At 44.9% G+C, this 26575-nt stretch overlaps 1 protein-coding gene across 3 annotated transcripts; it reads right to left on the bottom strand.

The window, feature by feature from the left end:
- Window positions 1-669: 669 nt before the first annotated feature.
- Window positions 670-26123, bottom strand: LOC114800095 (E3 ubiquitin-protein ligase DTX1-like). Of its 3 annotated transcripts, XM_028997199.1 has the most exons (11): window positions 25327-25405; window positions 25157-25225; window positions 24313-24965; window positions 10160-10868; window positions 7093-7154; window positions 6597-6758; window positions 4883-4944; window positions 4259-4417; window positions 3768-3929; window positions 2479-2568; window positions 670-2395 (listed from the first exon to the last, which is right to left on the bottom strand). In XM_028997199.1, the coding sequence occupies exons 3-11, from the start codon at window positions 24581-24583 to the stop codon at window positions 2171-2173; spliced, it is 1902 nt and encodes a 633-aa protein (XP_028853032.1). In that variant the 5' UTR covers window positions 24584-24965; window positions 25157-25225; window positions 25327-25405; the 3' UTR covers window positions 670-2170. The 3 variants fall into 3 exon arrangements, with proteins under 3 accessions (XP_028853032.1, XP_028853030.1, XP_028853031.1); XM_028997197.1 differs by lacking the exons at window positions 25157-25225; window positions 25327-25405 and adding an exon at window positions 25849-26123; XM_028997198.1 differs by lacking the exons at window positions 25157-25225; window positions 25327-25405 and adding an exon at window positions 25668-26123.
- Window positions 26124-26575: the final 452 nt, after the last annotated feature.

Genomic DNA, 26575 nt, shown 5'->3' on the forward strand with positions numbered 1-26575 from the left:
CAGACAGAAAGACGGGTAGAAGAAAGCTGGAGCTCAGGAAGACCGTGATTAGATAAGAAAATTCGAACAGCATTCTTGAAGAATCCCTCCTGCAAACCCACAGAAAGAGCGAACGGAGGAGTGTCCGCTCCTGCGAGACGGGGGAACAGAGGGAGGGACGGAGGTCTTACTATCTACGCCAACATGCACAAACACACACACACACACACAGTCCTACTGGTCCATGATGGATATCGCCAGTGCCTCCTGAGGCAGGATAATGAGACCAACCGAACAGATGACTTTAACCTTGGGATTTATCCTTCCATCTTCAGTCCATCAAGGGACTGTCCAAACAACTCCTCTGACATTATGCTCTGCTGCCCTCTGCTGTCTGCCTAGATCCTAGTGTCTGTCCTCTGTTTTGTATGTTTAAGCTCACCTGGGTTTCTGATTTGTCTCTAGGTTTTACATTACGTTCTTAATATACCTACGTTCTTAATATACACTTAATATATAGAGGTCCGAGATCGGAGATCCTACAGATTCCTCTATGTTTCCCGCATACGAGCTATATAAATAAATAAATGAGCAATCAAACAGTGACAAATAGGCATAAGACACTTCGTATGGACAAATAAAAAGGTGAAAGCATGTCAACTGTCAACAAACTTCCAGTGGACACTCTGGTTTGAAGTTTGTCATTTTTTTTCTAAACTTCTAAACTTTATACAGTTATGCATTATGTAATAAAATACCAATATACCAATTATTGATCGGCACATTAAGTTGTCAATTTATCTATATTTAAGGAAATCACTTTAATATCACAAAAAGAAAAAACAGTTGACATTCAATTTAGAGTAATAATATGTGCTTTTCTAATATGTTCATGTTTTTTAGATAAAATCTGACGCTGTTGTTCATCTTGCATGTTTACAACCAGGCTAAAAAAAAGATCAAAATGTCAATAGATTTAAACATCTGTTTGAGATTAAAAAAGATCTTTTTCACTTCTTTATCAATAAAATGTTTGTATTATTCACTGAACTAATGAGCAAAATTCTAACTGTCAAAAAATTGCAAAATACGGCAAAGCTGCACGCTAAACTATTAAATAATACAATAATAATAGGCCCCCCATAGTGGTTCTCAAACGTTTCCTTCTTTGGTGAGACTTTGTTAGTCTGATCATCTAATCAGCAGCTCATCGTGTTGAAGAAGGCGTGTTGGTGTAGAAACAATGACGGACTTCATCTTATATTATTGCTACGTTTATCTGACGTTTGTGAAAAGAAATCTCCTCCACTGTTAGCCTGCCCTACCTCCTACTGGAGTCTTTTGGTGGAATCAACATCTTGGTCAACTTTTAATTGCGTTCAAATTTCAAACATAATACTTTCAATAAAATGTCAAAATAATAATAACAAAGATCAAACTAATAGTAATAATTCTGATTTTGTCTTGACATCGTTGGTATATGTTTGCTGTACACTCAGCCCGAACCCAGGCAGCTCAGACGAAATGCAGGAGAGAATCTCGCGACCAAGAACAAGCAAGAACGAGCAAAAAATTCACCTCCACTTATCTCCTCAGCACACTGGCTTCCATGCAGGACCAACAGGTACTATTTCACTGGGCAGGTCACACTATCTCTCTGGAAAGATTTAGCACAACCACCAATGATCACTTCTTTCGAGTGTTTCTCTGGGTTTTTAAAAAAATCAATAAAAAATTGCAGAGAGCTCAAGCCTCCAAGGCTTCATCCAAGGCTGGCTCCATGTCATCGTGCCCTACAGCATCTACAGCATCTGAGCCAGGACTGACCTCCAACCTCCAACTGTCCTCCACACCCTCTGATCACACCACACCCTGAAACCTACAGAGAGCAGGAGTTTAAAGGAGTCTAAGGCGTTTTAGGAGTCTGGATCTCCCTATAGCTGCTCATCCCTTGACAAAGGATCATCAGGAGATCATAGGATCACGTAGCGATGACCACCAGGAAACAGAAGCAGCTGAGGAAGTGTCAGTCAATATAAAAGTCTGTTCTGACCACTCCAGCAGTTGGATAAGGTCGGTCATTTCACTCATTGATTTCATTGCTTTGTTGGTCTGTCGTTCCCTGCTGACAGAGGTCACCCTAGGGGTCACCGGGAGCCGAGTGTGTGTCCATGTGAGTGTGTGTGTCTCCTCAGTCTTTGAGGTTGTCTTCGCCGATGCCCTGCACGCCCAGCTCTGTCAGGACGTTGTCCAGGTAGTTGGGGTCGGGGTAGCCGTGGCCGGTCAGGTTAGAGCCGAACTCGGTCTTGTGGTGGATCTCGTTCCACACCACCGTGTCCGACTCGCCCGTGGTGCTGGAGGTTCCGATGGTGAAGATGAGACGCCGGTCCCACGCCGTGATGAGCAGCTTCAGCACCTGAGAGAGAGAGAAAGAAGGAGATTGTGAAGACAAACATCCCTCCAGATCTGAAGAAAGTTTCTGGGTTTTTTTTTCAGCACCTTCCGTCCTTTCTCGTTGTCGGGGAGGTAGCAGTGGCGTGGGAATCCCCTCGCACTGAACTTCTTGCCTGGGTTGGGGTGCTCTGTGGTCTGGAACCAAATACACACAGATTTCTGATGGCCATGGTAGCAACGCACACTCAGAACAATATGGACGTAAGAGGCAGGAAAGTAAAAAAAAAAAAAAATTATTTCTTTAGACCCATGGAGGTTATGATACATGATGGACAATCTTTTATTTAAAAAGAAATATATCGAAAATAGTCACAAAAGTCTATTTGAAGCTGCACTGTGTATAATATGGGAGTTCTAAGACATTCACTGTATTCACTGGTCATGAGCAAATCGTTTTTATTCCCCCTTTTCTTATCCGTCTACTATGAGATTAATTAAAACAGCAGAACATTTATCACTGAACAGACTGTCGGTCTGAGATTAAAACGGCTTCTTTCTTCTTGGCAACATGTTCTTTTTATTCTTCAGTAAACTAGCGAGCAACAAAAAAAAACTGTCAAACTGCCACTTTTTACATTTGGCAAAAAAAAAAAAATTAGGAAACTACAAAAAAAAAAGCTAAATATTTATAGCAAGTATGATGTAGCTGTTCCTGTATGATGGTTCCAGTTAATGTGACATTTAATGAGAGATTTGCTTGGCTTTTGTCCAACATAAATGGATGGTGGGACATAATACTGTTGTGTTGGTAAAAGATCATGAAGAAATGCACAAATTTATTCAAGTCTATGAGAAAAAGCTTTGTCCATATTTGTCACATGTGGTTATGCACATTTGTACATATTCTGTACATGTTCCTGTATGTTGGTTCCAGTTAATGTGACATTTAATGAGAGATTTGCTTGGCTTTCGTCCAACATATACGACTGAAGACATTTTAAAAAGCATGATATATTTGGCGTGAGATTTCTCCGGTACGGAGACCGCTGCCCTCGTTCACGCGCACGCACACACATTGCAGCAGTACTTTTTTTTTGCGATATGCGTGTGGTTGTGCAGGAAGAGGATGTGTGGGGGTTTCCTGCCTCTCTTGCTACTGACCCGCTTTCGCTGCTCGTCCTCTTTATTACACGCACACACACACACACACACACACACACACACACCGGCTTGTGTGTGTGTGTGTGTGTGTGTGTGTGAATGTGAGAAAGATGCGCTCATTTCACACTACGCAGGAAAGCACAGAATGTTATCTCTTGGTTCTGCACTGTACCTTTCTCACTCAGAGAGGGTGTTACTCTTACATCAGCACTCACACACACACACACACACACCTGAATGCCAGCTGGGATGTCGTAGACGATTCGTATGGTCTTCACGTCTGTGTAGCCTGGCAGGCAGTGAGGAATGACGTGGTACTCCATCTTCCCCGGGGGCTGGGTGCCCGTCTTCTCGCCGTAGATGGCCTTACAGGTGGGGCACTGCAGACTGCCGTCCTTGAGGGAGAGGAGCCGCGGAGCACGAAATAAACTCAGCGTTTTACTGTAATCAGTAATGAAGTGAAAAAACATTATACGCATATATATGTGTTGAATAGCGGCATCCCAGCGGGGCTTGACACAGCACCCATGTTCTTGATCAAGAAAAATCATAAAATCTAAATTTTTTTTTTTTGGTTATTTTTGCACAGGATGTGGGCTACAAACGTTGATCCCAAAAGAAATCCAATTTCAACTGGCCAGAATAAACTAAGCACATTTACCCAGATTATTCAGACGAGGATGCAGCTTTCACGGGTCACTGCGGCGGGTGTGGCGGCTCTCACCTTGTTGCCGTTGTTGTACATGGCGACCAGGCACAGCAGATGGTACATGTGCTTGCACTTGCCCAGTCTTCCCACCATCTCCGGCTTGATGCCCTTGTGGCTGAGGACGCCCTCGTACCCCGACGACGTCACCAGCCTCTCCATGCATATGGTGCAGTCCTGGTTTAAAAGGGAAAAAACGTGTTGCTGACCTCCTTCAATAGAACAGATCGTAACTGATGCATTTTACTCTCCAAACTGCAGCGATCATAATTCAGCAATGAACGGTGTCCCGTCTGAAGCCAGACTGGTTCACAAATACTTTTTCAATATTTCATATGCATACCTAGTTCTACATTAATTTGTAACATTTCAAGAGTCCAGACGATGTCTTGAATGTAAAAGGATCTCTGGTCGTTTTATTAGGTACAAATACCCCACATTATGTTACTGCTGAGGGCATTATTATTGGCAAGAGCTTTAGGTATAAAATGGTATTGATTTTGCATGCATTATGGAAGCATTGTGTTAAATTATATGCTAATATTATGTAAGAAATGACTCAGAGTGTGTGTGTTCTTGTGCTCTTAGAATGACTGGTTTCTGAATATTTGCGGGAGCGGGGTACATTTTGTTGGGCCTCACCTCATCAGGAGCTACTTTGATCTTCTCTGTGTATCTGCGCACGACATCCTCCGGGCTTTTACCTGAAACGAAGGCCAGAGGTCAACACCCCGACCCGTCCAAACGCTCCAGCCCGGCTCCCCTCTCGCCGGAGTAGGCGTCGGAGCGCCGCAGTTAGACTGTTAACTGTGCCGTCCATTTATAAATAGGAATGTCTGCGATACTTCAAGGCCTGCACGGTTCCACTGTGACTGTTCTACTTTACACCCCTGCATTTTGCCCAACTTTAACATTGACAACGAACTGGGGAGCTTCTCTCACACTTCCAGACTTCCTGCTGTTAGATCCTCCTGTTAAGGGGCGAGGAACCGATTGGGTGGTTTTATATAAGCTATAATCAAACAATCTTAAACATGCGCAATCGTCAATGCTGCGTTGCCAGATATTTGTTCTCCTGAAAGGAGTTTGTTGTTTGCTTCGTCTTTCCCGTCCTCATTCCCTCATCTGTCATTTTACCCGTGTATTGTATATTCATGTTCTGTCTCTTCATGAGGGCCCATGTGCCCCATTTTCTATTAAAAACTGCACAGTCCCGACGATCACTTTTGTTGTTCCACTGGAAAAGCACTTTTTTTTATTTAGATAACCAGCATATATCTGGTGCATTTTTGATGATAGTTCTTCTGAACCCCATTCTGAGTACCATTAAACTTTTGTAAGAAGGTCAAATCCAAAAATGCTATTTCAATTTACATAGTCCCAGAGCCAAATAATATAATCAAATATTATACCTATTACTAATCTGTGAAATAATGTACACTAACAATAATGACAGATCTTGACTTATATGGAGTCAGCATGAAAATGCATGAGAATGGATGGTGGGACATAATAATAATGTGTTGGTAAAAGATTGTGAAGAAATGCACAAATTTATTCATGTCTATGAGAAAAAGCTGTCCATATTTGTCCATATGGTTATGCACATTTGTACATATTTCTACCAAAGAAGCACATGCACACACATGGTGCAGCAATATGTGATCTAGGGTCCCACTCTGATGTATTCAGGGTGAAGAGTGGGCGGCATCCACACGGACAAGCAGAACTGGAGTGATGCAACTTCCATTGGAGTGAGAACCATCTGGCTTCTTCAAACCGAGAAGCGTATGTGCTGTGTTGCCAGATTGAGTGATTTCCGCCCCATTTCGTGAGCAAGTATAATATTCCACCAGTAAAAAACCACGAATAAAAAGAGATTGTGTCTGACCTCTTAACTGAGGGAAGGTAGAGATACTATACAGGGGACTACACTGGTTGGAAGGGTGAGTTTAGCTGACAGTTAATGGAATTGTTAGAAGCCCAGTTGTGCCTTTCTCTGTAGATACAAGCTCAAACTTTTTAAAAACAAGCCACTCAGACACTTTGCAAACAATTAATTGTGATTAATCCATTGAGTGGTCCATTTGCAATTATGTTTAAGCAGCATAGTAACTGATGCCCTGAAGGAAAAAATGGATGGTATTGCGTGTTTTTTTGCATTTTTGTTTCCATTCATTCCGTTGGAAACCTTCAGCTGCATCTGGCAACACTGGTTCTCTGTCAGTTAGAGAGGTCACTTCGTCTCACGGCAAATAAACTGATATCAGCAGCAGTTCAACAGGCCAGTGGGCGGGGTAATGTCGGACCCGTGCACCTACTTACAGTATAAGTGCATGCATGCATACACACACACCTTTCCGCAGGTGTTTTTTCTTGGTCTTGCGTCGGATGCCGTTGACTCCAGGAACGGGCTTCATGTCGCTCTTGTTGATGGGCGGTGGGTGGAGGATGGGTTTCGGGGCTCGGGTCAGACACACCGGCAGCCCTGCTGCGCACATCAGAATGCCGGTCATGCCTAGCAGAGAGAGGGGAGAGATCACCGGTAACAGTGTGTGTGTGTGTGTGTGTGTTCTGGTGACAAGAAAACATGACAACATTTTGACATTTTGATTGTCCTCATTGAGACAAATCTTTACTTGCCAATCATTAAGGGGCTTTTGGAGGAGCTATATAAGATGTAGAGGGTTTTGTGAAGGTCACTTACTACAACTGTGTCCCTGAGCAAGGGGGACTGTCCCTGTCACTACTGATTGTAAGGCGCTCTGGATAAGAGTGTCTGGTAAATGCTGCAAATGCAAATGTGTGTGTTGTACGAGAGAGAGAGAGAGAGAGAGAGAGAGAGAACACACCAGCTATTGCAGGATGAACTGGTCCAGAGCCTGTGAGGTTCTTCACCGGGAGTGCAGGGACTCTGAGGAAAGAAAATTATTATGTTTGATGCAGACAGACACACACAGTACATCATTTGAGAAAAAATTAATTGCTGGGTTTTTTTCCAGAGAAAAACAAACAAATACACACACACACACACACACACACACACACACACACAAATCCAAACACACTCTTTAACATGTACGCGCACACACACACACACACACACACAGCCTCGTCCCTGAAGCAGTCACCGTGGCCTCCTTCTTTCTCTGTCGTTAGAAGCCTAATGAGGCAGAGACGTCAGTGAACTTCTCCTCACAAAGACAAAGCAATGCAGAGTCCAAACTCCAACATGCTGACCGAGCAGACACACACACACACACACACACACAAATATCAAGCACGCTGATGCTCAAGACAAACCCACAAATGCACAGAAATGCAAAAATCAGTCTAAAAATTCCATATCGTTTCATGCATCAACGCAAAGACGCATCATTGCAACAAAAATCTGAAGGGCGGACCCACAATGCATCAGCGGTCTGATGAAGGTCTGATAAAGAACCTGACTCCCAATGAGATGTTAGCATCAGACAGCAAGAGAACCAGACAAAAGGAGACAACAAGGTGGACAATGGACGTGTGATGTGTGCAGCGCCTCTTCTGGCCACTGCTGGCATTGCAGCGGCACCCTGAAACGCTTCCATCGTCATGATCTTCAAACAGAGAGCCCGTTCTTCCCCTCTGGCCCATCTCACCTTCTCCACGCCCTTCACCTCCCCCTGTATCCCTTCCCCACCATTCTTTTCTTTCTTTCTTTCTTCATTCTATTCAATGTGTTTTGACCTTCGCCCTTCCATTTCTCCTCTTACCTAATCACCTCTTCTTCTTCCTCCATCAGCTCTATTGTCCTTCCACTAATTCCTTTTTTCACAGAAACTGTGGAGAACAAACAGCGTCCCGCAGATGAAACGCGCAGAGAGAATGAACAGGAAGAGAAAGGGGAACCGTGCAACAGGAAATGCAGCTTGTGATGTCACTCTACACAGCAGATAGATGCCACAGAGGAGTTAGAAGCCACGATGTCAGGATGGGCCGGATGCAACAGGGATTTAGGAACATCAGCAGCCTTCTTACTATAACCATGTTAACACAATACGGTGCTGCATTCAGTTGTGACAAGTAAATAAATCATCTAAACGTCCATCTGCATTGATGTAAGTGAACGTCGGTTCGCTATGTAGTTGTGTTACCGGCTCTGTGCCAATCACAACCACTGAAAGACAAAAATCGAATTATAACATTGGCACTATCTGGCCACAAGATGTCACTACTTCTCCAATATAAACACCTGTACACAGTATCAAAAACAGTCATTAAAAAGCACAAAAAAAAGACCAACAATCCTTCCCACCAAAATATTTGGGGTGTTTGAAACAAATTGCAATAAAAAAAAGCATAAAAGAGAACTTGTTCCAGTGAGAATAAAACATTTCTGTATTTATCAGTGTCTTTTCAGTTTATGACTCTGCACTGATGCCCAGGGGAACGAGCTCAGTTGGTGAGAATGTGTGCATATGCGGAAATGTTTAGATGAAATTTCGAATCCGTTATTAGATGTGTCGTTGAGCAGCAACCCGGACAGAAGGGTAAGAAGCTGCAGGTCCCGGGGGATGATGGGATCTGCTGCTCGGCACTGAACTATTTCTTCTACTGAGTAGATGCTGCTGAGGGCCCTGAGTGTGTCTGTGGCATGGTCAAGCTCCACATATATGTCTGTCTTGTGTGTGTGTGTGTGTGTGTGTGTGTTTGTGTGTGTGTGTGTGTGTGTGTGTGTGTGTGTGTGTGTGTGCAAACCTCAATCTGAACTGGAAGTCATGAGAGCAGCAGATTGAGGTTTCACAGCCTTCCTGTCGATTGGGCGCGTGTTGAATTTAGTGCATGCATACGTGCCTGTGTGTGTGTGTGTGTACGGGTGTGGGTGTGTGTGTTAACCGCCCTTATCGAGTGTGTGTAACCACTCGTCTGGGAAAATGCAAATCTCCACTGCTCACTTTCGTGCTCAGTCTTTTCTCTCTGATTGTCACGCTTCCATTTCCTCAGTTTTTGGTTCAGTACGGTGGGACTTGCACTGCTGCGATTGAGAGCTCGGAGTGTGTGTGTGTGTGTGTGTGTCTGTTAAGCTGTGTTTCTGTTTCTGTGGAAACCTATTTGCCAGCAAGGCTCGGGTACACAGGGGAGTAATGAATAATGGATCAAGGCAAAATGTGAGCAAAACACACAAACACACACACACACATCTATGATACCCAGTGTTGGGATGTAACAGAATACATAATTCTGGAAAAATACATGTACAACTGGAAAAAAAAATGTAGTCCATGTTAAATTTGGCATGCATTTAGACTAGAGGCTCATTATTAGAGACTGAGACAAAACTTCTGTAGTTTTAATATAAAAATATTAAATCTACTCTCAATTGCAGTTTCCTGTCAGTAATAAATAATATTCATGTTGGTGTTTTATTTGTGTTGATAAAAAAGGAACTGGCAAATTCACATCGCAAGAGACAAATATTAAATTTCAAACAGGTGAAGTCTAAATGGATCCTGCATTTTTACTCAGCAGCGAAGTGCTAAAATTGCAAGGTTTTGGGACGTAGCCAGAAGAAAATGCTTTGGAATGGCCCAGCAAGAGGACAGATAGAAGACAGACGGCGATATAAAATCTGTGAGGTGCCCTGAAGAGGGCCATGCACAAGAGAAGGGTTGCAAGTCATGATGTGCCGTTCTGACAGACCCCTACCAAAGCAGACTGAATGCTGTAATTCAGTCAGATGCTGCATCAACAAAGATTCGTTTTAAGGGGGTGCACACTTATTTATCCATAAAATTATGTTTTTTTTGGGTTGAACTGAACTGAAATTGAATTGAAAATGTGTTGCTTGATAAGACACAGATGGCCATAAAGAAATTCCTTGTGTGTGTTAACGTACTTGGCCAATGAACACTATTCTGCATCCTTCTCTCTTTGTCTTACCCTGGTGGGATGGCTCCTCGGTTGCTGGTGACGGCGATGCGCTGTGTCCCGGGTCGGTTGAGGTTGTTCTGGCCGTTGATGGTGGCCGCGTGGGAGTGCGTGTGCGACACCAGCGCCTGTGAGCAGTTGAAGTTTGTCCCCCCCGCGTTCTCTCCTTTCCCTCCGCCTCCCCCGGCTCCGACGTTGTTGCCTGCATTGCTGCCGCCGATGGTCCCCGTTCCCGACCACAGCGACGTCCCAGCAAAAGTGTTGCTCTGTCTCACCGTCCCCGCGGCGGCGTTGCGCCGCTGGGAGGCCAGGATGGCGTTGGAGGCGGCCCTTGTACTGTTCACCAGCACGCATTGTGCACACGAGCAGGGCCCGCCCCCCGGTCCACCCCCACGACCCCCACCCACTGGCCAGGACTGGGATTTCGGGATGGCGCCGGCTATGAGGGGGTAGGCCAGGTCCATGCGTCGGCGCAGGCGTCGGCGCCGCTGGCTCTGCCGGTTGGTTTGGGACATGCTGGTGAAGTCCACCAGGTAGGCGAAGCCCAGCGACGACAGGTCCAGCCAGGGGTGCTGCTTCTCGTAGGCGTGTTGAATGCTCACGCACAGCTCCATGTCATACGGCGTCCATGATCCTGAGTCGTTCTCCCACTCCCACACCACGCCCTTACCCGGCGCCGACGACGGCTCGTAGAACTTCCTCTGAACCGGACGCATGGTACCTGAAGGACAGACAGAGGAAACCACCATTTTACACGCTCGCTTTTATAGATTTATTCATGGACGTTTATTTAATACCATCCCTGCATGTGATCATGGGCAGTGGTGGCCTAGCTGGGCAGTGGTGGCCTAGCGGTTAAGGAAGCGGCCCCGTAATCAGAAGGTTGCCGATCCACCATGGTACCACTGAGGTGCCACTGAGCAAAGCACCGTCCCCACACGCTGCTCCCCGAGCGCCTGTCATGGCTGCCCACAGCTCACCAAGGGTGATGGTTAAAAGCAGAGGACAAATTTCACTGTGTGCACCGTGTGCTGTGTATCACATGTGACAATCACTTCACTTTCACTTTCATGTACCAAGTGCAGTTTTCCTAAGTTTGTGACGTCAGCAGTCAAGGCCCATCAAAGCCCACTGAGACATACCGTGTGCAGTTTTGGTCTTAATAACAAATTGTTTTACAATTTTACAACCTTTTATTATCCATAATTTAGTCTGAAAGGACAAAACTGTCAGCTGCTTGGCGGCCCCCATGCCCCCAGTGGGCGCAACAGGGCACTCGAAAGACTGCTAAAGGTTGGTGGGGGGCACATCAGCTGGATGGAGACGGATTCTTTCCAACTTCACATTTTTAGCATAGATACGCATGAAGACCCAGATTGTACGCACCGACCTGAGAGTTGCGCAGCAGCTCGCGGTTTATTTCGGGTCTGCCTGTTGAGGCGAGCCACACCTCCCAGCACCCTAGAGCTTAAGTGGTTACATTAAATTTAATTAAATTAGATTACATTAGATTAGATGGATAAAGCGTGCGGGAGTGCTTTGCGCCCAGAGCTGGCCCAAGGCATAAGTGAACTAAACGGCCGCTTGGGACCTTCCAGACCACCAAAAAAAAAAAAAAAAGTGAAGTGATTGTCACATGTGATACAAAGCAGCACAGCACACGGTGCAGACAGTGAAATTTGTCCTCTGCATTTAACCAGCACCCTGAGTGAGCAGTGGGCAGCCATGACAGGCGCCCGGAGAGCAGTCTGTGGGGACGGTGCTTTGCTCAGTGGCACCTTGGCAGATTGGGATTCGAACCGGCAACCTTCTGATTACGGCGGCCGCTATACAGGGGGCAGGGGGCCTGCAAGAGCTTCTGAAATGTCAAGACGTCTTGATTACAAAAAACGAAACGACAAAATTACGATACAACTATCACACGCACATACACAAACTGCTTGCTCTGTCAGGTGTCCTGGTTGTGCTACATGTCACTGAGCATGTTTATGGCCCAGGGAGGTAAAAAGTTGGATGTACGTGATCTTTTGACACGTTCCCAGTTGTGGAGGACATGTGGGGTGGGCAGGTCACAGATAATGATCTCAACTGCTATGCACGTGACACGCTGTGCAACCTGGAGGCGCAAGGCACGACCCGATGAAGGTCCAACGAGGAAGAATCTGAGGTCACCAGGCAGCTAATTCTGCATACTCACAACCATCCTTTCAGTAAATAAGGAAGACTCCCCCGTCTTAAATCAACACATTGTTTGCCATATCTGTACATATTTGACAAGAATATAATATTTATTATATTCTATAAGAATAGCTATATTATATATTATATAAGAATAGATCAAATGTCCTATATATATATATATATATATATATAGAGAGAGAGAGAGAGAGAGAGTATATATTTAGATATATTTAGGGCTGAGCATCATACAAGAAACACACTGAACGATTAAGGGATTAATTACCTCATAAACCCTGTGCTTACTCAGTTATTCCTCTAACGGCACAGTACCACGGTGCACATTAAAACACACTTACAAGTGTTCAAGTGGGAATTTTCTAGCACTTTTCATTTATCAGCTAACATACGTATACACACACACACACACACACACACACACACACTTACACACACACAGCCAAGTACCCCAGTTCCCTGGAGCCCAAACTACATCAGCAGAACCGAAGTGACCTTGAAATGCCAGTGAGAGGGACTGAGAGCCCGACAATGAGAATAAAAAATACGGGCCAGAGAGGAGGCCAGGATCTGGACAGGTCTGGCCACAGCCCACAAAACGAACAAACCGGAGCTTTAATCACAGGACGTGGGCGTAAAGACGGCGAGGACAAGTGAACACAAGCCTTTGTATGTTTGTGTGCAACGCGATCAAACGCTTTGTTTGATCGGCGGTGCCAGTTGCCCGCGTTGCCGTATTTACGCTGCATTAGGGTTGTGTATTATTCATGAGCGCTAATGGAGAAGGCCTCCGGCTTGCAACACCCTCGCGCCCTTTCGAAGCGGAAGCAGCACTTTAAAACACAGCACTGAATTACCGGCGTTACGGCAACAGTGCAACAGGTGAAACTGCTTCACTTCACGTTCCCTCATTTTTAATTCACGAAGCTCCAGATCACACCCCTCTTACACTCTATTCAAGCCTGATCAAGACAGATCCTTTCCACTTCACATTTTTAGTCCGGACTCCAAAGAAATTTCAATTAAATTGAGGATTGAACCGAGATGTTTCACACGCCCACACTGTACACAACTGTACACAAAGGGCCTGTTCATGCCTGTAAGGCATTATAACAACACCCAAGGAGGTGTCATGCAAACACAGAGACCTCACACCTCTTGTAAAACAACCGCTGCCATTCACACCTGTCCTCTGATCTAATGAAGACGGGTTATATGACATCAATAAGCAATTAGCATGGATGACACACGGTTATTTTTAATCAGTACAATGCACATGAATATATGAATAAATTCAACTAGAATATCATTGTTTTCTAGGCTAGTTCAAAAAAAAGACATAGATCATTTTAACAATATATTTTTGCTCACACCTAGGAGCAAATCGGAGCCCGTGCACCTAGTGTACGTGCCTACGGACAGTGAGAGGAAACTGGAGAACCCGGAGCGTTCTTTACAGTTATTCTTGTCATATTGCCGTCTAGATTTCATGACGTGGCTCGCAAACCTCTCGCTGTTTATTTAGACCAGTGTGACCGACTACGCGAACTGAAACTGTCACTGTTCTCGCCAGATAATCGCTCTTTTGTTTTAGCTCTTAGCAGATGGTGGCAAAGTTTGCAGTTTCTTTGTAAGATTGTCACGGTGGCGGTGTGATGCAGGAGGTGCAATTTCACCGCAAACTGTTCACAAAGTGGGTAGACGAACAAAGAAAAAACGCACAAGGACCGTCAAACAACTACCAAACACTAAACAGCCATGCAACTCTCATGAGGCAGGGCCGACAGAGCAAAGACACGGAATAATTCCTGAAATCCAGCATGTATATTTAAATGACGCCTTTATGAAAAAGCTTCTAAAAGGGGATGAGCTACTAGTACAGCATCAAATGACTTGCTCCACAACTGAAGGCGGTCAAACATCCTACTAAACATCCAAAAATGTGGTGGTGTGAGCGAGGGGACGAAGGCCAGCTGGAGATAGGGATGTTAACTGCTGGCACTGTGCATGCGTGGATGATGTCACGTCGACGTGGATGTTTGGTTGCTCTGATTAAAGCCCACAGATCTAGCTCAGATCTACAGTACCGGCCATATTTTGGACAGACCTTCTCATTCAAAGTGTTTTCATGACCATTTATGTTGGTAGATTCTCACTGAAGGCATCAAAACTATGAATGAACACATGTGGAGTTATGTACTTAACAAAAAGTGGAGACCTGGCCTCCACAGTCACCGGACCTGAACCCAGTCCAGATTGTTTGGGGTGAGCTGGATCAACAAGTGCTAAACACCTCTTGTCAGGATCCGGTCCGAAATGGGGTTTCGTTGTCATGTGTAATGTTCCCTAATCGTTTTCACCTGTGTTAATTGTATAAAGCTGCCCTGTTCGTTTCTGTCCGCTGTCAGGTCTTTGAAGTTATGTTCCGTGTTCACCAGTGTCTACGTCTCGGATGTCTCCCCTGTCCTGTGATTCACTAATTAAACCCCTGTTCCGTGATGTCAGGTGAAAGCGTCCTCCATTCCTTGTCATTCCTCGTCACTCTTCGTCCTCCTCTCCATTCACCCGCCGCGTCATGCCCGCATGGACGTGACACCTCTGGGAACTCCTTCAAGAGCATGGAAAAGCATTTCAGGACCTCTTGAAGCTCATCGAGAGAATGCCAAGAGTGTGCAAAGCAGTAATCAGAGCAAAGAAACTAGAATATAAAACATGTTTTCACTTTTCACCTTTTTTTGTTAAGTACAGAACTCCACATGTGTTCATTCATAGTTTTTAAGTGAGAATCTACCAACGTAAATGGTCATGAAAATAATATGTGCTCATAAAATATGACAATGAGCATTACAAACTAGTGTTCTGAGCTTTCACAACTTAACGCTGGAGATTTCTGAAAGTCTGATTACCAAGGCCATTACATATGAAGATGAGCGTGTATTCTAATGTACAAATGAATACATCAATAAGACAATAAATAAAAAATGTTTAAATAAGAATTAGGCGTGATCCCATTCTCTCTCTGAGGAAGCGAGTGGAAGCGAAGCAAGTTGATTTTCCATGTCTCAAATGTCACATGCTGTTAACCCCCCTGCCTTCCGTTGCTTTATGTAACCAACATTGGATCCTCACCCAACCTGAGCTACACTCCATATGGCAGCCGAGCACATCAAGGACGTCAGACTGAGGTCACCAGAGCACATTCTCTTTCCTCTGAGTCGGATTTTTACGCTTGTGCATGCACGGTATGGCATCTATGTGTGAGTGCATTGGATTTATGTGCGTGTTGCATACAGGTGTTTTGCAACCCTCCTCTCTGTCTCTTCTCTTTCTCTCCTCACCCCTGCTGAACTCCATCAACGCTCTGCTGTCTCCACGGCAACACACGCTCACTGAGTGATGTACGACTGTGTCAGTCTGCACTGTAGGACATTCACCCCCTGACACACACACACACGATCGCTCAGATGTTTTTTCCTCAGTAAAATGTTGCATGCACATGCATTGTGCACCCCAGCTTGAAAAGAAACCGGAGGGACGTTAAGTATGTACGAAGTCCCAACTGAGCCTCTCTTTACATGTTCATGTCCCCACAGGGCTCGTGAAGAACACACACATATCATGAGGATTCAGCATGTCCTCTGAGGCTTCCTGGACTCCTGTCGAGTGGCGTTCTGCCTGCAGGAAAGCCGCGTCCTTCGCCCGAGAACACACCGAGAGCCGTAATTACTCGTACAAGAGCGCAGCCCGGGAAAGCAAGTGCCGCGGCTTCCCACTCATCATATTCATCACTGTCATCCTCGGTCTCCGTAAAACGCCAGGCTAGCAGTGTGTCAGCCTCCCGAAAATGTGTCATCCTTTATCTTCTCACACACACACACACACACACACGATACGAAGCTGAAACAACAGCCAGAGTGAGTGTGTGTGTGTGTGTGTTCTTTGCTCTAGAGAGCTGCCCTGATAGTGCACACTTATGCTAAGCTTGCACTTCAGCTGCAAAAAAAAAAAGAAAGAATTAAAAAAATGAAACGTTAAGTTGCTCTGGACCATCACCATGCACCAGCAGCACCAGCAGAAGCCTCATCTCAACATCCTTCTATCCCATTATAACCGGAGCTCAGTGTGGTTGGTGCCATCTTGTGTCTGCCCAGCAAGCAGTGGACATCCCCTATTGCCCCCCGTTATTGTCCTTGAGAGACATAAACCAAACGCTCCGGTAACATTTCCTTTTGGTCTTCAAGATAACATTGTCTACCACTTCTTTAGAAGGTTCTGTATGCATCTTTCAGAAGTAGCAGCTCCCCTTAATTAGTCAGAGATTATTGTTTTTCATGGAAAAGGGGTGTAAGGGGTATAACACAGGTAACCAACTGCTCTACCATGCAAGCATCTTCACGTTTGTTCCTTGTGAGAAAAAAATGTCCTCAGTTTGATGTTCCTGTCCTTGAGGGGACTCAGTTAGATTTAAGTTTGGGGACGCACACACACACACACACACACACGCCGCGAGTGTATCGTGAACGGCCTTTGTACAGGCTGCCAAACACATTCATGGCCAGATCTTTCCGGCGCAGTGTGAGTGTCACAAGACATCACTTCCACTTCACAAGAAGCCCTTCTGTGCGCACACACACACACACACACACACACACACACACACACACACACACACTCAGAGTGTCACAGGGTTCGTTCGGTGTCCGGCAGTGTACAAATGCTGCATGCGTGACCTCGGAAGATTAAGCGCTGACGAGTCCTCTGAGTCCTGTGGTGTGCTTATAGAACACTGCAGCAACGTATACAGTCTGATTCCGACACCCACTTACACACACACGCACACACACGCACACAGGCCGTGCACTCATTTATGCAGAAAAAGTCAAGGGTTCACATCATTTATTATAAAAAATAAATCCTGAGAGTGGAAACCCCCAACAATGTCATGACCAAAGAAACCACTCAGTTTGAGACACCTACGCTTTTCTCACACACACACACACACACACACACACACACACACACACACACACACACACACACACACACACACACACACACACACATTCTCACACACACATTCTCACACTGACAAATTCATGCCCTGAGGCCATCTGATGCTGTTCAAGAATAAGTAGATTAAGTGCGCCTGGTAAAGGCATCTCCAGCACTTGCACTTTCAATCACTTCGGGACTCAATCCCCCAGAATCCTTGCACAATTTTTTATGACTGTGTATGTGACAAATAAAATTTGAATTTGAACTTCGATACGGCTTGTTCTTCACGCCGCCGTGTGGCACTGCACGCTGGCGAGGGGAGAAAAATTCACCTTGAGCTGCCGGCGTGGGACTGACCTCACTCTTGCTGCATATGTTCGCCTGTCGTTCCTAATGAGCCCAGAGGAAGCTGGAGTCATGTGAGGGCGCACTGCTCCTCCACCGCCTGGGAACGGCCTGTCAGGGAGCATCTGGACAAGATTACTCACCTCGGACTAGAGCACATCTGAAGTGAAAGTGAAGTGATTGTCATTGTGATACACTGCAGCACAGCACACGGTGACACAACAAAATTTGTCCTCTGCTTTTAACCATCACCCTTGGTGAGCAGTGGGCAACCATGACAGGCACCATGACAGCCATGACAAGTGTGTGGGCACTTTGTTCAGTGGGTGATTTGTTCAGTGGCACTTCAGTGGCACCTTGGCAACCTTCTGATTACGGGAGCCGCTTCCTTAACCGCTAGGCCACCACTGCATGTATGCACATGTTGCATCCGCATGCAACACAGAGAAAATCCCAGGTCTAATGGCCATTCCGTCCACTGCACTGTACACAAGTGGCATCTGGGCTGTAGTCATTGTAGATATCTGAGCATCCAAAAAGGAGCTTTTGTGCAGAATGATTGCACAATTGGGTAAATAGACATTAACCATTCAAAATCCAACGTCAATCGAACGTTTAAATTCTGGATGTATGCTAAAACTAGACTGTGGTCTTAGAAACACTACTGCAACTCCACAGGGTGCAGACACCTATACATACTGTAACAAAAATGCAGGCAGTGTTGCGCTAAGTTCAATTAATGACAAATATTATGCCTAAAGATCGTATAATGAATTCACTGTTAAGTATATTTTAATATAAGTAAATATTCATATATTAATAAAAGTGTTTGTTAATTAATTTATTGTATAATTTAATAATATAATGCTCTGAATTTCTGGTGCTGGCTCCATTATTCAAAAAGACCAACTTATGCCAACCAATTCCCTAATTTGTGTGTAAACGGGATTTTGATCTTGTTTTTATTTATTGATTTATTTGTATTTAATGTTGGAGTCTTTGCAATTGTAAATCCAATATAAGCCATAAATAATTTATGGATTTCTGTTTGAAGTTAATTGTTACTTGGTTTGTAAATGAGTACCTCTAAACCCTTTTTTGCAGTTGTGTTAATAAAGGTATCTTTTGATTTTGAATTGAAAGAGGAGGCAAAAGAAAGAGAAGAACATATGTCTAAGAGCGCTAAATAAAGCAGCAGCCTCCTCGCTCCCATAATCAATCCCAGTTCAGATTAAAATCGGCTCAAGTATAAATACCTCGATTTAAATGAGAACGAATGATGTATATAGATACGCCCTGCTCTCATTCTTTCCAGATTTTTCAGCCACATAAGTATGCTAGCTATCTAGTTCACACCCAACTACGGGAAACCCGTTCAAGGCAAGAAGATTCATAAAACTGCTTACAAATGAATCATTATTAACAATTTGCCATTTTTCCAGGCTTTATTTGTAGTTCTATATCCTTTTCTATAACATACAGTCCTACTTTGGACCAACAGGCTATTATTGAATTGCTTCAGCCAGGTTCCTTCATGACCCCGCCCCCAGGAAGTCCATATATGGGCTTCCTCGTTCTGTCCTGTCTCGTTAACCCTGTCCCAGTGTATTTAAGCCTTCCCACTGCCATTACACATGTTGAGTAAATGCTGTGTAGCTGGGAAAGTTGCTGTCAGGATCCCGTCCAGAAGGAGATACTACTTGGTTCAGACCGTGTTTGTCCTGTGTTATGTCCCGATTGTTTTTCACTTGTGTGCCTGTGTAAAGCTGCCCTGTTCGTTTCTGCTCGCCGCCTGGTCCTTGTTTGGTGCGGTTTCCTCTGTCGTCTGTTCCATGTTATAAATCCCCTGTTGCGTGACGTTATGCGTCCTCCTTCCTCCCCATGTCCAGTCACCATGACGCTTACATCTCTGTTCTGTTTTTCTGTTCCTGGTTTTTGAAAGTGAGCTAAGAATGAATGGCAGTTTCTTTATTTATTCAGTTCAGCTTGAGCTACAGCACTTTAACAAAAAAAGACGAGACATTTTGCGAATTTGAATGTCCATGGAAAGTGAAAGTGAAGTGATTGTGAAACTCAGCACAGCACACAGTGACTCAACGAAATGTGTCCTCTGCTTTTAACCATCACTCTTAGTGAGCAGTTGGCAGCCATGGAAGGTGACGGTGCTTTGCTCCGTGGCACCTTGCCGGTTAGGGATTCATGATTGGGTGATGATGATGGTTCGGGAGTCCACTTCCTTACCCACTAGGCCACCACCTCCCCACTGTAACATCGTACTTATGTGATTCCCCTGCCATTTGAAGGCCTGTAAGGTGTGGAAGCAAGATGCCCAGGGGTAAAATGGGGGTTCCAGGGGAACGGAGCAGTTCGATTTTCAGTTTTCTGCTCATGGCCGTCAGCAATGCTGGAGCGCTTACGTCAAACAGGACAGACAACGTTAAATTACGTCCTAAGCACCTCATTACATGTATGTCCCGCAGGCTGGGTTCTACTGTTTCAACCCTAACAGTGTTACGGCATAAACTGGTCTGGAATCGCCTGTATTAATGTGTGTGTAACCGTAGAAGGTGGAGAGAGTGATGGTTTCAGATCAAAGCAGTGCTGCAGGAGCTACAAACACTCCTGTGGGAGGAGAACAGATCGATCAACACTGGCTGGTAGCCAATATTTCTGCCCACACACACACACACACAGCAACTGCAATGCAAATTTATCTTAGGACTGTGAGGGAGAACTGTCATTGGTTTAATTACAATCTACTGTTGGAAAAAAAAAATCAAACATTACACACACACACACACACACACTCACACACACACACACACCTAATTAACACCCCACACCAAAAGCCACAAACGCACATACACACTCTGTCACTTCAGATCCGATTCTGCAAGCAGACTGCATGTAAATGGCGGCAACTTGGCAGTGCCAGATGTATAAAAGAGGGCACCCACCCTCTTCTCACCCTACTGATTTCAATTTCAATTTCACATAAATACCCCAAAATATTCAAATCACCATGTGCAAGCTTCACACACACACAGATGGAAGTCACAGACACCCCATGGCCATCTGCAAAAGCGAGAGTCCAACCACAACACAACACAACACAACACAACACAACACAACACAACACAACACAGCACATGAACATTAGCAGTGTAACTGTAAGGCATTTCAAATCCTGTTAAATTTCAAGCACAAAGTCACACATATACTAGGGGTGGAAACAAATCTGAATACGGGATTCATAAAAGTGGATTTCACGTATTGAAGTCAGAAACATTTTGCACAGAAATTTGCATTTTTCAAACAACCTAATCCAACCAATTTTGCAACAATAAAAGCTGAATGTGCCGATTTGTGTCGATGATGGTCCTACATGTTTCTTATTGGGTGCAATGCACTTAATATAATCGTTTTACAGTAAATAATTATTATAATGACTTATTGAATAAATGTATTACTGTACTAGCTTATTACAGATATACAGAAGAACAATTTGGTATTCAAAAAACACTGTTGTTACACTTAGTATGCCTGAGACACACACACAATGTTCCATCTTTGTTTGGTCCTAGAACAATGTATACAGTCATTAACTTTAGGTTCATTTGAACTGTTTTGTTTTTATAAACAGAACAGAGATTCTTTCATCTTTTGTGCAAAAAGCAAATGTTGTCTTTCTGTCTTGTGAGGACATTTAGGGGAAGACACTTCCCCGCAACACATCTGTGACATCTGTTCGCATTACTCCTGTTATCACTGGCATCTTACTGAGAAATCGGAAAAAAATAGCAAGAAATAAACTAGAAGACCAGAAGGTTCCAGGTTCAAACCCCACTTACTACCATTGTGTTCCTGAGCAAGACAGTTAAACCTGAGTGTCTCCAGGGAGACTGTCCCTGTAACTATTGATTGTAAGTTGCCTCTGGATATGGGCTCATTGGTTCCCATAAGGCTCGTAATTGTCAAGACTTAAATGAATGTTGCTAAATATCTGTCCAGAAGAAGTACTGTTGTCTTATCCAGAATTAGGTACAACAAGTGTGAAGTAAAGTGATTGTCACTTGTGATACACAGCAGCACAGCACGGTGCACACAGTGAAATTTGTCCTCTGCATTTAACCATCAGCCTAAGTGAGCAGTGGGCGGCCATGACAGGCGGCCAGGGAGCCGTGTGTGGGGACGGTGCTTTGCTCAGTGGCACCTCAGTGGCACCTCCGTGGATCGGAATTTGAACATCTTGGTGAAGATTATAGAACATTGACATTTTCATATTTAAATTAGATGTTGATAGGGAAAATGTTTGTGTTTTGGTCCTTCTCACCTCTTAATGTAATGTATTAGATACTTAACATTTGCATTCTGGCTGGATTAATTCCTTTATTTATGAATCTCAACATTTTCTCAGTTTGCATGGTGCCTTCATGAGATTAAACATGAGTTTATAGCATTTACCGCCAGCACATTGTTGCCTATATTTTCAGTGACCCAAAACTTCATGTAATGTATCACAAGATGAATAACTAGAGAAACTTTGCTTGAAGTAAAAGCCAAGAATAATAACACAATTATTATTCAATTATAATTGAATTTATAATTTTTTTTTTTTAATAAATTCCAAAAAATACAAATTTCGAATTTGTTAATTCATGCAAAAAATGTTCAACAGCACCCCTCCCCTTTCACAGATCTAAACTGAAAATGCTGGCTTTCTCAGCCTGCACATGTGTTCGTTTGAAGAACATGTGGCCATGGCAGCAGATGCAGAAAGTTTTCTAACATAAACAACTTGTGAAAAATGCTGATGAAACGAATGCCGTGGGAGATGCCAGATGTTCTATAATCTTCACTTTCAGCAGCTAGATCTTACGAAATACATATACCAAAGTGTGTGTGTGTGTGTGTGTGTGTGTGTGAGTGTGTCAATCTCTAACATGTGTTAGAGCATAAGCTTGAGGGTTCAACAGAATCCTAAACACAGCTGAGATGAGGATGTGGAATTTGGAATGGAGATCGGCTCACAAGTCTGACTTGCAATAACAGAAAAGCCAACAGGGAGAGCAAAGGATTCTGGATATGGAATGGACATAAAGTGGTGGTGAATTCAATAGGATCTGAGTCAGTGTGTGTGTGTGTGTCTGAGTGAGTGTCCTTTCCTCAGTGCTATGATTTGGGGTCATCGTAGCTCAACCAATCAGATGATTCCAGCTTGCACCAAGGACAAAATGAAAGATGCTTCCAGCTATATGCCATTTGGCCAGTCATCAGCATGTTCTGTTTTTAGGTCTTTGAGGGGACCAAAGGTCAAGTTTACCGGTAAAAAATCCTATATGGAACAAATGGCTATTAAATAAAAAATGAAAGATCTGAGATGAAGTTGTAGATGTAGAGTTAATCTTGTTGTGGATGTGGGTATTATAAAATACCATGCATATACCAAGCATGTACCAGAACTAACCCTTATGGGTTTCGCCAGTTTTTTTGCGTTTTGTCTGAAATACCCTTGAATGCTCTTTCAATTATGAGCATGTTTGTTATTATGAATAACATTGTATTAAAATGCAGCTTTGCGACCTGAGACCCGATCTTTCATTTTTGTCAGAAAATGCATCTTTATTTTCTCCTCTCTGCTCGGTTTCAGAACCTGTTGAAGGTGCTCAAACTAATTTCAGAGGCACTCTCAGAATCAAAATGAAAAAATATCACACATGTACACACGTCACAAGAATGCCATACGCCATGTATTTAAAATGGATACGGCATGGCTCCATGGAATTCCATCTCATTACTTTACAAGTTGTATGTCAGTTTGGGTGTAGTTGGTGTAGTTCTAGTCCAACGTTCTAGTTTATTCGTGTGTTTGTTCGTGTGTAAAAATGAATTAATTTTGTGTGAAACCAAATGCATTTTAACAAATCCTTCTGCTTGGCTCTGATGAAATTTTTGCCATCTGTTCTTTGGAGATTCTGAAGGACTGTTCCAAAAGTTCAAAAGTGAAGAGTCACAGCATGTCGGCATGGCTCATTCTGTCCGTGGGATTGTGGGCTTCATGTCTGAGAAACGATCAGTCATCTTCAAACTAAAAACCCCCTGGTGACCCCACACTTCACACACACACACACACACACACACACACACACATTCCACTGTGGCAAACTACTGTATTACTCAGTAACTTATTACTGTTCCGTTACACAGTACATACACACACACACACACACACACACACACACACTGTTTCCATTCCTTCAGTAAATAGTGCAACACACAGATATCTGAATTATGCTCGGGCCCGTGACTTGTAACTGGAAATCCCACATACACACAGGGTGGAGGTACACACACATACCAACAGAAACGTTCACACTTACACTATTTTAGGTCAAAACGAGTGAATGAACCCCAATTCTAAATTTAGTTTAGAAAGTGTGCAATGCCACGTATTTACTGCCATTCTACGGCATGAACAACATGTAAATGTAATGCTGAGAAGAGGAGCTGTCTGTGGTGCTGATTTCTGCTTTGGCCCCTGAAATTATTTCAACCTTTGACCCCGTTAGTGACCCCGGCCTTGGTCATCGTTCTGCGTGAGTGTGTGTGACCTCTGGTGCCAGTCTTACCCGTGTCCTGGCGGAACTGGTGCATGGACTGCAGGTCGATGATGTACGGCACCAGCTGCGGTTCCACCTGGCCGAGGACGACGGTCCCGCGCGGGTCGCCCTTGAGGACGTTCTCGATGTGGTGGCACACCGTGGCGCTGTACGGCCGCCAGCGACCGTGCTCGTTCAGCCACTCCCAGACCACCACGCGCGCCACGCTCTGAGACTGGTACCCCGAGGTCCCCGTTCCTCCTCCGGCTGACACCAGCATCCCCGAGCCGGGCCGAGCCATGCCTCTGCCTCCCGACACCGCGCCCGGTCCTTCAGGGCGAATGCGGGCAGTCGAGAGGGAACCTCCTTCAGGGTGGAGCAGGACCACTCACTTCCTGTGGGTCGTATTCCAGTGTTTCAGATCCCAAATCGATAATCCATCATCAGAAAGTGAACTCTTCTTCTTCTGCCTTATTAGACAACATGTGTGTGTGTGTGTGTGTGTGTGTGTGTGTGTGTGAGGACTGGAAGCGGTAACTGCTGACTCCTAAGCTCCTGTCGTTCCGGAACAGTAGAAATTGGATTTGCTGGGGTTCTGATCTTCTGTGGAGGAGGACGATGGTGTAAATGAAGATGATGATGATGATCGTGGCACTGATGAAGAATCTTGGCAGGGCTTCAGGCTGTCAGGAGAGAGTCAGAAACACAGATTTAACAGATGAACTGCAGTGTTGTCAAAAAAATGATCTAATTCTATTCCCTGAAGAACCCGGGGGGGGGGGCGGCGAAATCCGAGAGAAAGAGAGAGAGATGGTCGGGAATGGATGACCCCCAACCAGAAGATTCTGTAGTCCATGTAATGAGGTCAACGCACCCTCTCTCTCTCCCTCTCTCTCGCTCTAGTAGACTGGGCTTTAATCCCCGGCTCTGGATCTGATGGGACCTGGAACCCGAAGAGAGTGGAGAGAAAGAGAGAAAGAGAGAGAGATGGTCGGGAATGGATGACCAGAAGATTCTGTAGTCCATGTAATGAGGTCAACGCACCCTGTGCCTCTCTCTCTCTCTCTCTCTATCTCTCTCTGGTAGACTGGGGTTTAAGCCCCGGTTCTGGATCTGATGGGACCTGTAACCCGGGGAGAGTGGAGAAAGCACAGCTGTTCACTTTTTACTCCGGAGCGAGTCTGTGTGTGTGTGTGTGTGTGTGTGTGTACACATTGATAATCATCTCTCTCTCTCTCTCTCTCTCTCTCTGACTAGGTTCTAGTCCAGAGTAGAGACAAAGCAAAGCCGGTGGTTCCTGCAGAACGTCCACCCATGCATGCATCCCACAGAAATCGTCACAGCCCTAAGATCACTAATGTCAATACCAATATATTAATATTTACCACCAGGACGTGTTCTCTGCTGCTATAATCCTCATCTCTCTACGCCATTTTCCGCGTTCAGCCTCCGATGCTCCGCGATACGATGCGATTTAAACGTGGAGGTGGGGAGGTCTGGAGCGCCGGGACCCCCTTATAAATAAATCCCGGGGTGCGGGGATTAAAACGCGTCTGCCGCGGTTACCTGATGGAGCCCCGTTAGCTCCGGCTGCGACGCTGTTGCTCCATCCTTCTTCCTCCTCCTCCTCCTCCTCCTCCAGCCGCCAGCCGGAGGGTAAAAAAAGGAACCAGATGCGCCGCTGATCTCAGACCAGCTCCTTTTCGAACCGGGCTGATGCCGCTGCTGCTGCTGCTGCGGATGGTGCAACACAGCGAGCTGCCGCCTGCATGCACGTCGCCAAAAGCCCCGATCCGTCCCCGGCACGCACGTCGCCGCCTGGCCGCTGCGGAGCGTCGCACACCTGTGGTCCGGACGGGGACGTAACATCAGCGGCTCCGCAGATCACGGCGCCTGTATCATCCTAATGGCGCATGATAGCCACGACACAAGCATGTCATACACACTATCAAATATAAAAATTCCATTTTACACCGTGCACGATGTGACTATGTGACTGTGGCCATCGATATCGGATCGATATTAAAACCCACAAAAAATATAACCACACACCATAAGCCGAGTTTTCCTGGTGATTTCGTATCTACTGCGCTCCTGATAACCCTGCGTATTGTCACCTGTATGCAGTGGTAGGTTTTGATATGGGTGACATGGCATCATGGCTGCATGGCCAGCGACCAGTTTTCTATTCTATTCATCTCATAACCAGCTCACAAAGTAAAACACGACGCTGAAGTAGCTCCTTATTCGAATTGTGAGTTCCACCTGGAATACTGCACAGCTGGCTGCAGTA

This window comes from Denticeps clupeoides, chromosome 11 (assembly GCF_900700375.1).
Source record: "Denticeps clupeoides chromosome 11, fDenClu1.1, whole genome shotgun sequence".
NCBI classification, from domain to species: domain Eukaryota; kingdom Metazoa; phylum Chordata; class Actinopteri; order Clupeiformes; family Denticipitidae; genus Denticeps; species Denticeps clupeoides.